The sequence below is a fragment of the Anopheles marshallii genome, chromosome 2 (assembly GCF_943734725.1).
Source record: "Anopheles marshallii chromosome 2, idAnoMarsDA_429_01, whole genome shotgun sequence".
NCBI lineage: Eukaryota > Metazoa > Arthropoda > Insecta > Diptera > Culicidae > Anopheles > Anopheles marshallii.
In genome coordinates, this window is record NC_071326.1 from 86,372,100 (window position 1) to 86,385,198 (window position 13,099).

Here is a 13,099-nt window from a genome sequence, read left to right on the forward strand (position 1 = left end):
GCATGCCATTTCGTAATGCAAACAGGAAGCTTCCCCCCGTGCGACAGTAGCTGCCGCGTACAATTCACTCTAAACACCCCAACTATTAAATAACGAAATAAAAATAGGAACTTGACCCGCATTTCATTTGCATTGCCCCGTGAAGTTCGTGTGCCACCGTCAGCTCTTCGTTAGCTTCATTAAGACACTTCTAATCGGTGGGGGCGTTTCGGAGTTCGGGATGACCCCCAGCACTGTGGCCGATATAAGCGGTACGCTAAAGAGCACTTAAGCAGCGTGATAGCGCAAGTAAACCCATCTGATGCATGCAGATTCGTCAATCAAGCAAATCGTTACCGCGCGACTTACGGCCGCAAACGGATACGGAACGGGGAAAATAAAAATGCGCCCGCCAATGATACACTTACAGGCGTGGAGTTCGCAGGCATGCGTTTCATTAGCGGTAATGCATCGTAAATTGCAGCTTGGCGCATTCGCGTTCGTACCGCACCGGGGAAGCTGAGTTCTACGTGCGAGAGGGCACATGTGATTTTAATTTGCTAACATACCGGGCCGACTCCCGGCACTGACGCTTCATTGTAGGTGCATTGTTGTGGCGCGGTGGGACAAGTGGATCCCATTAGTGGACACCACATGCTACTTGCGAATGGTGGGGGAAAAGTATTCGCGTTGCAGTGGTTTACATATTAGAATTGTTTCGTAAATATCTTCATTCCATTTCGGCTTGGATTACGTTACAGATCATCCACCTGACAGCGAGATCTCAACTCAGATGAGGATCGATCGATGCATGATGCTCGTATCAAAAGTACAGTCCCCTCCTCCTTGGTAAGTTTATTTTAATTTAATAGTCAATATTTGTAACAGTAACAGTTGTTACAAGACTTAAATTCGATTGTTAATTATAGAACTATCTTTTGAAATTTCTGAAAGAGACCCGAAAAGTCAAAGAGCCTAAAAGAAACGTCAAATATTTTAAACTTAAATAGTTATCACTAGTGATCTCCAGTACACAACAGTTCGACCTCCTCAAAAGGATCAACCACTAAACGGTGGTGGTTCTGGGTGATCATAAAAGCAAACAGAGTGTTTCGGATTAACTCCCTACCCCCGATTGGGGGGATAGATAAATACAATGATCGCGAATAGCTACGGCAGCACACATCATCGGATCGCGCGACTGGAGACCTTACGCTCGCAAAGATTTCGCGCGTGCCGAAGCTGTAGCCGTTGTACCGAACTCATCGGCCGGTCAGTTCACCGGCAATGGTTGACCGTTGTAGAGGTTCCCCGCGATAGCTTCCCAACCGACCTGCCCAGCAAGGATTGGCTGTCGCGACGTGCGGTGGTTTTGGAGTATCGTAGAGCAACGCGCATCACTTCATTAAAAACACAAAATCCCCTCTATTCCTCAACGTACTTGCGACAACAAAGTGATCTGACCACTTTTTTTTAACGTGTTGTATCGATCGTGCATCGGGCAGGTCCCCATTCAGCCGGTTAACAACGAACACGATCGCGTAACGGAGCGCACGGTTTTTGGGTGGTTAATTTTTGGCAAACACTGAGTGAAGGCTACGAACGACGCGCCGTAGCACGGTCTATTGTGAAGCAGCTTGGTTCGACTTGATAGGCGCAGGGTTTTGTGATGAACGTTGTGCGTTGAAAGTTTGGAGACGGTCAGCACACATAGAAGCGGGTGCTTTGCATACGGTGATCAGTGATCAGTGATACGAAAGATTGAAGCTGAAGAAGTGCGCAACTCTGTGGGGACGTAAATATGGCGGACGAAAAAACTACTCCCATGGCCGCTCTTAAACAGGTGAGAAAGCACAATTTAAAGGTTAGAAATCACACCTCCAAACTTTTCGTCGGAATAGCCAAAACGATCTGGGCTAGTATGAAGTTGCAATAAGCGATATTGGACAATGCATTCTGTAGATCAGCGAGCAACTCAAACCTGACGGTTGACTACAAATGCCCGTAGTGCCCGGGAACGAGGTTGGAAACGGGTTGAGCATCTTAACCTTGAGCAGCACGTGATGGAACGCGAGTCGAACAAACGATGCCTTTATGAAGCTTCCGGCTCCACATTACGGGAGCATTCCTTCAAGCTGTACTAATCTTAATTCGCCCTTTCATACTTCCAATCTAGACGCTCCTCTCGCTGTCGGTGTCACTGTCGTACTACTGCATTGGACTCGTCCGGGGTTATTCGGCACCGGCCGTGCCGTCCATGCACGCAACCGCCCCCGGATTACTGCCGAGCAAAACTATCGCATCGTGGGTCAGTTCCATCCCACCGTTTGGGGCGTTTTTCGGCAGCTTGGTAGCGTTCCCGCTGATGCACCGGATCGGGCGCAAGTACACCGTGCTGATAGCTTCCCCACTGTGGGCCGCCTCCTGGGTACTGATCGCGACGGCCGACGATTGGCGCGTACTGTTCGTGGCACGGATGCTTTCGGGATTCGGTGCTGGGCTGTCGCTGCCCGCTGCCCAGGTGTACGTCAGCGAGTGCAGTGATCCGAAGATACGGGGTGTGATCGGCTCACTGCCAGCGTTAGCCATGTCGTTCGGAATTCTGGTGATGTACATCATGGGGAAGTTCTTCCACTGGCGGCTGCTGGCGTGGATCTGCTGTGGAATGGCGTGCTGTCTGTTCCTAGCCGTTGCCTGCTTCCCGCAGAGCCCCGTGTGGCTGAAGACAAGGAAGCAGTACGAGAAAGCCCACTATTCGGCGAAGTGGCTCCATCTGCAGGGATTCTCGATCGATCCGAGGGCGAGTACTGTAGCGGTGGAGCACAAGGACAAGCAAACGTCCCCTTCGACGCCCAAACCGTTCTCGAAGGAAGCGCTACTTCGGAGGGAAATTCTTATCCCACTCGGCATTGGACTGGTGCTGCTGTCCATCCAACAACTCAGTGGCATCGATGCGGTGGTGTTCTTTACGGTGGAGATCTTCCACGCGGCCGGCTCATCGATGGACAGTCATCTGGCGACGATCATCGTGGGTACGGTGCAGGTGCTGAGCAACGGGGCCGCTCTGTTCGTGGTGGATCGTGCCGGCCGTAAGCCGCTGCTCATCATGTCCGGACTGATCATGTGCATTGCGATGGCCTCGATGGGTGCCGCCTTCCATCTCAACTCGATCGGTAACACCTGCTTCGGATATCTGCCGGTGATCAGTCTGATCGTGTTCATGATCGGCTTCTCGATCGGGTTCGGCAGCATACCGTTCCTGTTGATGGGCGAACTTTTCCCAACGGCACAGCGCAGTTTACTCAGCTCGCTAGCGGGATCGTTCAACCTGGCCATGATGTTCACCGTCATCAAGACGTACCATCCGTTGGAAGATGTAAGAGAACTTGATCTGACCCGTCGCGATCTTTACTTAGCATGTCGCATTCTTCTCTTACAGCTGATCACCACATCCGGGACGTTCCTCATGTACAGTGTGCTGTGTGCACTTGGTGTGGTGTTTGTCATTACGTGCGTACCGGAGACAAAGGGCCGTGAGCTGGAAAGCATCCAGAAGCTGTTCGAACGACGGCCACAGCCTTGCCACCAGCAGGAACTGGGCAGTGACAAAGCGAGCCATGACAATCCCGTCTTCAGTGCTGCCGACGAAATAGCGCGTCACCATCACTCAAAGTCGATCGATACAAAGCTGTAAGGTGGTAGCGTAATGTAAATATTTCTTTCTTTTAGCCTGTAAACGGAGCCTTGCGCTGAATTAACTCACTGATACACATTATTTATTGCACATCGTATTGAAAAGGATGCTACCACCCTGCCCTGTGGTCGAGCAGTGTGGGGTGCTTGATGTGACAGTTTTGAAAGCGTACGCGTAAGGAAACTTACTTGGGCGATTTTGCGACACCGGAAATGCCCAAATGCCCAAATGTGAGTGGAAGAAATTAAAAGCATTCAAAGGTGAAAAACGAAAGTTGAAACATGAACATTATATCGAACGTGTTGGACGTGATGGGGTGGGGGGAGAAAAAAAAACGCTGAACCATATGTGTCGGAAGCTTTCCAGGCTTCTGGTCCGCTATTTCACCACAAAGTAGTAGTAGTTCTTGAAGATCATCGGCGCAGTATCGTCCGAGATGAAGTTGCGATCGGGACGCTTCGAAGCGAATGGGTTTACCGAAGGTGGCTGCACGATCTGAAGGGTGCGCGTCGACTCACGCTGCAGTCGTTCCAGATCGAGCGGCGACTCAAGCTCGGTGTACGCCGTCACCAACATTGGACAGCCTGCCTCGGTCGCGGCATGGATCGTTGTCGGCCAGCTATCCAAACCAGCAAAGCCCGTGGTACGGTGAAGGCCCGGGTTGAAGAAGCAGATAAGGTTCGGTCGCTGGTACCTGGAGCTGTGCCGATAATCGTGGTACATCGTGCGACATTGGAAATCGAACGCTACCACACGGCATTTCATACGACAGGTGCGGCACATTCTGTTTGGGAGAGCAAAGAGAAGCGAGGATGGTCCGTATATTAGCGGCGCTGCATTGCTTTACTTCTTCAGCAGTTATACTCGCCACACTTACCTTACGCATTTTTCAACATGGAAGCAACGGTTGGTGGTTATCAATCCTTACCTTGCTATTGTGTCACGCGCTACCAGAAAATCTCAGCCATACTCACGCATTCTAGAACAAGGGCGTTTAAGATTAGCGTCGTATTTGCGTAGGATATACAAATGCAACTGGAATGTATCTGGAACTTCGTAGATGATCTTCAGTTATGTTTTTTTCCAACAGTTGGAACCAGTTGGCTTAAGTGTCCTACATTTGACATTTCCGTGCCGTTTTCCTTCGAAAATAAACCTTTCGCAATGAGGAGTCACAGGCTTTACGATCGTATTAATTTGAGGGTTAGGATTAGTCGGTGATACAAAAATTATCCAAAAATTGTCGCCTCCTCATAAAACCACGTCAAAAATTAATCAAAAAACAAATAAAAAACGACAAAAAACACTCAACAATTTGTTTAAATATAAACGACATAAAAGAGAATAAAGAAAAACGAACTGTTTGCCTAAAGGTTAAAACATCAAACGACACATTAGAACGATTTCTATCTTATGATCCAGTTGTCCGTATAGTGAGGAGGATCTTGATCGTAACGCAAGGTCAGCTAGCAAAACCGATCATGGAAAGAAATCATGTCACAAAGATTAGATACGACAGATAAACGATGAGCCAGTTGGATCTACTTTAGTAAGATCGTTCGTAGCTAATGGCGGTGATCTGTATCTTTGGGAAATCTTTTGATGAGTCACATTAAACAATTCAACAACGGGAAAAAAACATCCTTCCGTGCAACTCCAAAATAAAAGGAACAATCATTGCCCAAACGTGAGCCTTACCTGATGCGACTGATGACGTCGATCGGCAGATTCTCGACGTTCAGTTCCGGCCCGACGAAAACCACTCGCAGTACGGCGACCTCCGGTACGAGGTGAAGGAAGAACGCTTCCCACTTGTCCAGTGTGTCGCCCTCGAACTGTAGCTCGGCCCCAACGAGATGGATCGTGAATGTGTTACCGAACGGTAGGCCCGTCTGCTGGAACGCATACAGTGCCGACAGTGGAGCGGTCGCTATCTGTGACAGTACGGCGTACACACATTCATCCCGGGGTACTGCGCGAGAAATGGTACCAACATTAGCAAAGCACGCACCGGGGATGCGGAGAGCGAGTGAGCGCTTACCAGTCGAGTTTTTGTACAACTGCTTGAACGCTTCGTCTGTGTTGGCGGGCAAGGGAGTCGATTTCGTGAGGATGCGTGTCGGAAGCACTGGTTCGATGCGCCCGAGTATGCGCTGTCGTAGGATCAACTTCTGAAAGAGCAGGTACGCCTTGCACCAGCGGCGATGCGAAGCTTGCAGGTGCGTGGGATTTGCGACACAGTACGAAACCTGCCGGCAATCGGTACACTCCGCCAGCAGCTCCTGTCTCCATTCGCGACAGTCTGGTGCGAGGCAGATGCGTGGAAACAGTACAATCTCGCGCTCGAAGGCTTGCATGCACCGCTTCAGCGACAGCTCGATCTGGTTGAGCGTGTGCACGCGCAGATTGCGATACTCCGCGACGTTAAGCTTCCTTGCCAGCTGGTAAATGTGTCCTCCTGAATGAGTAGAAACAGGTACATTAGTGCGATAGACCGCTGGAGTGAAAGTGATCCGCCTGGAGTACCTCTGTTAGCTGCGATTTCACACAGCACCGCGCAAAGATCTCGATGGGACGGTTGATCCAAGCGGCGGTGTTCTTCGCCACAGTACGATACCATCGCACAGCGTTCGCAGTGGAAGAAACTCTTCAACGGGTTCTTGCATACCTGCCAGAAAAGCGAGACTCATTTACGAACACAACCTACCGGGATGACGTTTATCGCACCCTACCTGACAGATTGTTGCGATGAATACCGGGCGCGGTGTAAACTTGTACTCGATCGTATCTTCCGTCTCTTCGTCGAGCAGATCCTCCTCCAGCTCATCCTCCTCGGTTGTGTCCGTGCCGGGTGGCAGCGTTTTCGGTAGTATCTTAGCCATTGCCGCGGTAGCATTGAGGGCTTGCAGTTGCTTTTCAACGTTAAACTTCACGTTCACCTCCTGCAAGGTAGGCATCAACATACGAATGGCATCTTTGGTTAGAAACGACCCGAGCGGATGCTCGTCGGTATCCGTGCCCGGTGGCAGCTCTGGGACCGGTAGCGCGGCTGATGTAGATGGTTCCGGTCCCGACGGTGACGAGGATGCTGCCAGCACGCCCGGTTCAGGGCCGCCCGAACGAGATGGGGGCTGGGAGGCTTGCAGTATGCGCAGGATGCGTTCCAGATCTAGCTTTGACTTGGGTTTCGGTGCGTCCGCTGGCGGGGAAGAAGCTTTGCGGGAGGTGCTAGCAGCGGGGCCGGATGATTGCGATAGCGAAGGGAAGAGGGATGATAAGAGTGATGCTGATGAGGGAGATGATGAATCGAGACTAGTGCTAGTGGAAGAAGGTGGATTGGTGGAGCTGTTAGTAGTGGGTTGGCTACTAGCGCCAGCGTCCGATGATGCTCCGGCTCCCCGGTTCTTCTTCGACCGCGAATGGGACAGCAGCACGTCCGCGATGGTCGATATAATGTCCATGTTTTTCTTAAATGCTTCCGTTCTACTTAGCTCCACTGCCGGCGACCTGGAATCAGACTGAATTGTTGTCAAATGTTTATTCTGAACGGGTTCGCTGTTCATCGTTACCGTGGAGGTCTTGCCACCCGGCTGCTTGATGGGTGTCTTCATTTTGGCGGCACTCTTGTTGTGGACGTCCGGTTTGGGCGGCACCTCCGGTTTCTTCGGCGGCGCCGGTTTCGATTTGCTGGCCGCAGCGGCACCAGCGGTGGCAGGTTTCTTCGCTCCATTGAGGGCTTCCTCGGTTAGGCGTGCGGCACCTTCTGCTGGTTCGGCGGGTGCAGGTGAAGCAGGTGCTGGTACTGTGGCAGGGGCAGGAACGGGAGCAGGGGTGGATGGTGCGGGTACTGAGCTGGGGGAGGGAGTAGCTGCCGGGGCCTGTGGAGGTACCTGTTGCGGTGCAGTGGCTGCTGGTGCGACCTTGGCAGCGACAATCTTTTCCTTCTCAACCGAGGGCGACTTCCGCTTGAGGAATTCGGGCTTTGGCGGAGGTTCCGGTTTCTTTGAGGCAGGTGGTGTGCTAGGTTTCGGTGGCGCTCGTGCAGCAGCAGGTGCCGCTTTCGGTGGAGACGGAGCCTTGGCCGTGGTCTTCGGGGGTGAGGTTCGCGCTGCAGTCTTGGGTTGCGGAGGTGACTTTTCCTGGGGTTTGGCTTGCGGCGTCTGTGGCTTACCGTTCGCCGGAACGGCCGGTTTTCCATTGCCAGGTTTCGGGGAGGATTTCGGTGAGGCAGGTGCAACTTCGGGGGTCTTCGGGATGGGCACGGGTGCTGATTGGCTTTCCTGCGATTTTGCTACCGTGACGGGTTCAGCAGAGGAGGCAAAATCGCCGCTTTGCCCGTTTTTTGGACCGGTTACCTTGGCTGTGCTTTTCTCATCCTCCGATACACTGTTTTTGGGTGTCCGTTTGTTGTTTTTCTTACTGTTCTTAGCATCCTGCTTCGAGGTGGCCGGTTTTTCTTGCGTTGGGGGGGTTGTTGGAGCAGCTCCGTTCGACTGTTTCGTGGCTTCACCGTTCGTTTTCCGTTTGGCTTCCTCTTCTGCTAGTTTTTTCGCCTTATCTGCCGCCTCCAGTTTTGCCTTTTCTTCCGCCTCCTTCTTCGCCTTCTCAGCCGCCTCCTTCTTAGCCTTTTCTTCCGCTTCCTTCTTTGCCTTTTCAGCCGCCTCCTTCTTGGCCTTTTCCTCCGCTTCCTTCTTTGCCTTTTCAGCCGCCTCCTTCTTGGCCTTTTCCTCGGCTTCCTTCTTCGCCTTCTCAGCCGCCTCCTTCTTGGCCTTTTCTTCCGCTTCCTTCTTCGCCTTCTCAGCCGCTTCCTTCTTCGCCTTTTCTTCCGCCTCCTTCTTCGCCTTTTCAGCCGCCTCCTTCTTCGCCTTTTCTTCCGCTTCCTTCTTCGCCTTCTCGGCCGCTTCCTTCTTTGCCTTTTCTTCTGCTTCCTTCTTCGCCTTCTCAGCCGCCTCCTTCTTGGCCTTTTCTTCCGCTTCCTTCTTTGCCTTCTCAGCCGCTTCCTTCTTCGCCTTTTCAGCCGCCTCCTTCTTGGCCTTTTCTTCTGCCTCCTTCTTCGCCTTCTCAGCCGCCTCCTTCTTGGCCTTTTCTTCCGCTTCCTTCTTGGCCTTTTCTTCGGCTTCCTTCTTTGCCTTTTCAGCCGCCTCCTTCTTTGCCTTTTCCTCGGCTTCCTTCTTTGCATTTTCAGCCGCTTCTTTCTTTGCCTTTTCTTCCGCTTCCTTCTTGGCCTTTTCTTCTGCCTCCTTCTTGACCTTCTCTTCTGCTTCCTTTTTCTTGTTCGATTCCGAGTCCTTGCGCGTGCGTGCCTGTTCCTTCTTGCCTGATTGCTTCGGACTACCAGGCGCAACCTTCGGCTCATCCGCTTCCTTGCGCTGCTGGACCTTCTGATCAATTTCATTGATCTTCTGTTCGACCTTTTCTACGCGTGCCTTCGCCTGGGTCAGCTTGACCAGTTCCGCTTCGCGTGCCGCCTTCTCCTCCAGCAGCTGCTTAGCTTCTGCGTCCTTTTTCGCCTTTTCCTCGATTAGCCGCTTCATTTCCTGCTCTTTGCGAGCTTTCTCCTGTGCCAGCCGCTTTGCTTCGTTCTGGATTTCGACCTTCTCATTGGCCAGCTTTTTCACTTCTCCCTCCTTGCGTGCCTTTTCGGTGGTTAAATTCTTTGGAGCCGGTTCCGACACCTTCGGAGCCTGCTGTTGCTCGTTCTTCGCCGGTTCCTGCGGTTCAGCTTTGCCGCTCCTGAGCGACTCCATCTTTTTCTTCTCCTCCTGCGTCTGTGCCTGCAGATGCTGCAGCAAACTTTCAATGATCTGTATCTTCTTGCGGATATCTTCGGGGGTCTGTGTCGGTTTACCTTCCGGCGCGGCCTGGGCTGGATTAGCCTCCAGCTGCTCCAGCGTTCGCATCAGCTTGCTGCGCTTTTTGCGCAGATTTTTTCTCGCCGTCACCGTCGAGGGTGCCTTGTCCTTGGACTGGTCATCGGACGCATCATCCGACTTCTTCTTGCGGCCACGACGGCTTCGCTTCCGTCGCATCTCGCCAGTTTCTCCTTCGGAACCGTTCTGCACGGCACCGCCTGCGTTAGCCTGCTTCGGTGGGTTGGCATTTTTCTCCGGTGCGGGCTTCACCTCAAGCTTCACCTCTTTGACCGGTGCCGGTCGCACTGGATCAGCTGCTGGGACGTTGGTGGTCGCTGCAGCTGGAGCAGTCACTTGTTCTCCTTCACCAGTGGCCGCCCCATTTTTAGCCTTCCCCTTCTTCGCCATCGCTGCTGTTGCCTCGATAAGGGTTGATGTGGTGGGTGTTTGCTGCAGCAGAGAGAGACCAACATTAATGCGTGCAAGTACGTGTCATGCCAATGGGCAGAAATGTGTGCTCAAATGCAAGAAGCGTAATTAGACCTGAAAAATCCCTCAACTTCTCAAACCCCGACCCAGCATCATTTCCGAATCTCGAATTTCGGCCCATGCTTTCCTGCTCGCAAAACGATCGCATATGCTTACGAAGCAGTGAGAATCTAAAATTAGTTCTTAATGTGTATGGTTTGGTGCAAAATCGAGCAAACTCCCCAACACTACATACACACACGTATGGAAGGTGGGACGGATTGCAAACCAGAACAAACCTTTAAAAGCACTATGTGGGACTGTGGTCGTCGCCGAACCAAACACAACACTTGACTGAGCGAACGAACCGCGAGCTGTGGCAGGTTTTGGGGCTGTTTACCGCATTAATAATTCGCTATCGTCTGGCATACATAATGGCGTTCAAAATGCGATGGTGATTAAGTTGCGATAAAAAGTAGACCGATCGTAGGCAACGTTTAGGACGTTTTGGTTATATACACAAGTCGGTGATGAAAAGCGTATGCAACGGAGGCTATATTTACGCGTACAAAGGTAATGCTCAATGTCTAAGCACACGGGACAGTGTAAGGTGACGTGGGGGTTTCTTTTTTGCTTTGGTTTTGGGAGAAATGTCTCTAAAACCCCGACGCAAACACACTAACCCCGTATGTCAGTTTGGCGTTCCTGATCGATGAGTTCGTATGGCGGAACCGAACAAAAAAACAAGCACCCCCCCCCCCCCCCCCGAAGCGACTTTCCCCCGCAAACTCTGCCGAGTCTCTCGGTACAATGTCACGGTTTTGTACAAACATTTTTCACGCAATAACCATTTTCCGCCCTCATCAGCTGGTGGTGTGTCCGCCATTTAGAAGTCGCGCGAGCCATTGACCTGGGGCGTATTTTTAAACAGATCGCGCGCCGATTTTTGTTTTCAATTTTGTGTGTTTGTTCGGATGTGTGATCATCGTTTTTTTTGTTTCAACAATGTTTTCATTCGGGAGGACATTTTGTTATTGCGTTCAAAGTTTTTTTTTTGTTACCCCCCCATTTTTCTTCCTTCTTTTTGGCATCAGAGAAGCGTTTTGATGACAAAATTTTCAACACACACACACACACATACCGTAACGGAAAAGGGCCGTTCGGTGCCGTAACGTTTGCAACGGAACGATATTCAATGTCATCAGCTGCAAAGGACAGGCAACACGCGAACAGCTCGTACAAGCTTGATGTTGCAATTTGGACGCTTTCGAAGAGGTGGAAAATACATTCATTCACACTCATTTGGGGTGGGCAGGTGGAAAAAACAAACCTGACAACAAAATATTGTGCCTTGATGGTTGTTGCATTGAACCATTGCCAAGGTTTTTTGTTTTGGCCAAATGTCTCTCGGAGGAAGCTAATTTATGAAATTGTTATCCACACGAATGATATTCTTGGTACTGTGCTAGAACTGAATGAGATTTAGCACATAAAATGGAAGATCGTACTAGATCGGTGCACAAGCAAGCAAGTTTTTTGCAGCAGCTTGGCGTAATAAAAAATAAATACAAAACCGAACATTCATCAAGCGATTGCAGATGGTAAAGCAAAACCATAAACAACCAGGCGTCCGCTTTGACAGCAAGATGCGCTATGATCGTGTCTGCATCGCATTTGTGCATGTGCTCGACACGTAACATTATTACATCGTAGCATGCGAACGGTTGTACCTTAAGGTCCGATTGATTATTGTGATCTCGCTTAAGTCAACCACATGGACAAAGGAGACCAGAATGGCTGGAGAATTGGATTGGCGGACGACGGCCTCGACGACCGTGAGTGGTTTAGGGGACTCCTGCAATAAGCCAGCATCACGATGCGTTTGTAGCGTCAGATAAGTAGGCATGTATCTTACGTCAAAAGGCACCAGAGAATGAATAAGGTTCTATCAGGTAACAAGGAAACCATTATTTTCACTTAACATTCTTGCTGGAGCAAGAACAAATAGTGTTTTCCATTACCTGTTTATTGTTCAGATACCCTTATTGTCTGCTATTCGTGTCGTATTTGTCAAGCTAGATTAGCCTGACTCACTTTCAACCAATGGCATCTGTACAACAAACGTGCGTAAGCAAAAAGAACAGAACAAGAATCAAGCATATCTCCCGTGTTCTTGTGTCAAAAGGAAGGAAAATGGTCCCATCAAACATTCCGGGTTTGTGTGTGTGTGTGTTTGTGTTTGTGGCACGACACAGTTGAGAGTTTAAGGAGACACACAAGAAAACAAACATCAGATCAGACAGCCGAAGAAGTTTTAGTGCGAAGAAGTGTTGTACGTATGTTTCTGCTCTATATTTTTAGACGGGAATCTGTCCGGCCTAGGCGTATATGTTCGCATCGCACACCAGCGAAGCCAGCATTGTCGCACCCGAAAATGGTGGCAATAATCGCACACTTTATTTCGTCACTAATTATAAACAACAACGTGTGGCCGGTGTGGTTTCCATTTCGGTATCCAGCTGTACCATCCAGTCAGCAAACCCGAGTTAAATCACAACACAGTGGACGAGCGTCTCGCAACCGTTTTATGACTGACCGGTTGTTAAGGCACGCTGCATACGATCCCGAAAGGGTCAGCCTTTGGTGTGTTGGCGATCTTGGTGGACATTTGTGTCTGCTAACGCTGGTGATGCTCCATACGCGTGATAATGTCACGAACCTAGCCCGTAAATGCCACCCAAGGCAGGGGACAGCAGTGCGCGGCGAAGTAGCCGAAGTTCGGTGCCGAAGAACCGGCAGTACCTAAAACAGTCCGATTAAGGAGCAAGACAAACAAACTGCCGGCAAGAAACGCCAAACAAGCGGGACAGAGTGAGAGCAAACGTGACTCTAGCCGTAGACGGGGGCTCTCATACGACAAAATTTTCACAGTTTCAACAAAAATGCTATTATTATCTTTTTCCCCACTACGCTTTCCACGGTACGGGCGCTCGGTCGGGTACGTGTGTTTCCACCGACCAGTGAACGCACTGTTCCAAATCCGTGCTAGTTGCCATTAAAAGCAAAAAGCCGTGAATTTATGTTAGAAAATGCGATTGATTGAATG

The 13,099-nt window shown here is 50.7% G+C and overlaps 2 protein-coding genes across 2 annotated transcripts; one reads left to right on the forward strand and one right to left on the reverse strand.

Moving 5' to 3' along the window:
• The first annotated feature begins 1,780 nt into the window (after positions 1-1,780).
• On the forward strand, positions 1,781-3,673 carry LOC128719124 (facilitated trehalose transporter Tret1-like). Its single transcript, XM_053812747.1, has 3 exons — positions 1,781-1,822; positions 2,156-3,355; positions 3,419-3,673. The coding sequence occupies exons 1-3, from the start codon at positions 1,781-1,783 to the stop codon at positions 3,671-3,673; spliced, it is 1,497 nt and encodes a 498-aa protein (XP_053668722.1).
• Positions 3,674-4,051: 378 nt separating this feature from the next.
• Positions 4,052-9,933, reverse strand: LOC128710473 (titin homolog). Its single transcript, XM_053805528.1, has 6 exons — positions 7,243-9,933; positions 6,406-7,191; positions 6,200-6,341; positions 5,715-6,131; positions 5,372-5,645; positions 4,052-4,457 (listed from the first exon to the last, which is right to left on the reverse strand). Exons 1-6 carry the CDS (start codon positions 9,931-9,933, stop codon positions 4,052-4,054), a joined length of 4,716 nt encoding a protein of 1,571 aa, XP_053661503.1.
• Between the last annotated feature and the right edge of the window lie 3,166 nt (positions 9,934-13,099).

Bases quoted from the DNA above. Each gene is read 5' to 3' on its own strand.
- LOC128719124 (XM_053812747.1), top strand. From the start codon at position 1,781: ATGGCGGACGAAAAAACTACTCCCATGGCCGCTCTTAAACAG. The intron at 1,823-2,155 runs GTGAGAAAGCAC...CTTCCAATCTAG, and splicing joins CCATGGCCGCTCTTAAACAG to ACGCTCCTCTCGCTGTCGGT. The intron at 3,356-3,418 runs GTAAGAGAACTT...CTTCTCTTACAG, and splicing joins CGTACCATCCGTTGGAAGAT to CTGATCACCACATCCGGGAC.
- LOC128710473 (XM_053805528.1), bottom strand. From the start codon at position 9,933: ATGGCGAAGAAGGGGAAGGCTAAAAATGGGGCGGCCACTGGTGAAGGA. The intron at 6,132-6,199 runs GTACTCCAGGCG...CTACTCATTCAG, and splicing joins TGAAATCGCAGCTAACAGAG to GAGGACACATTTACCAGCTG. The intron at 4,458-5,371 runs GTAAGGCTCACG...TCTCCCAAACAG, and splicing joins GACGTCATCAGTCGCATCAG to AATGTGCCGCACCTGTCGTA.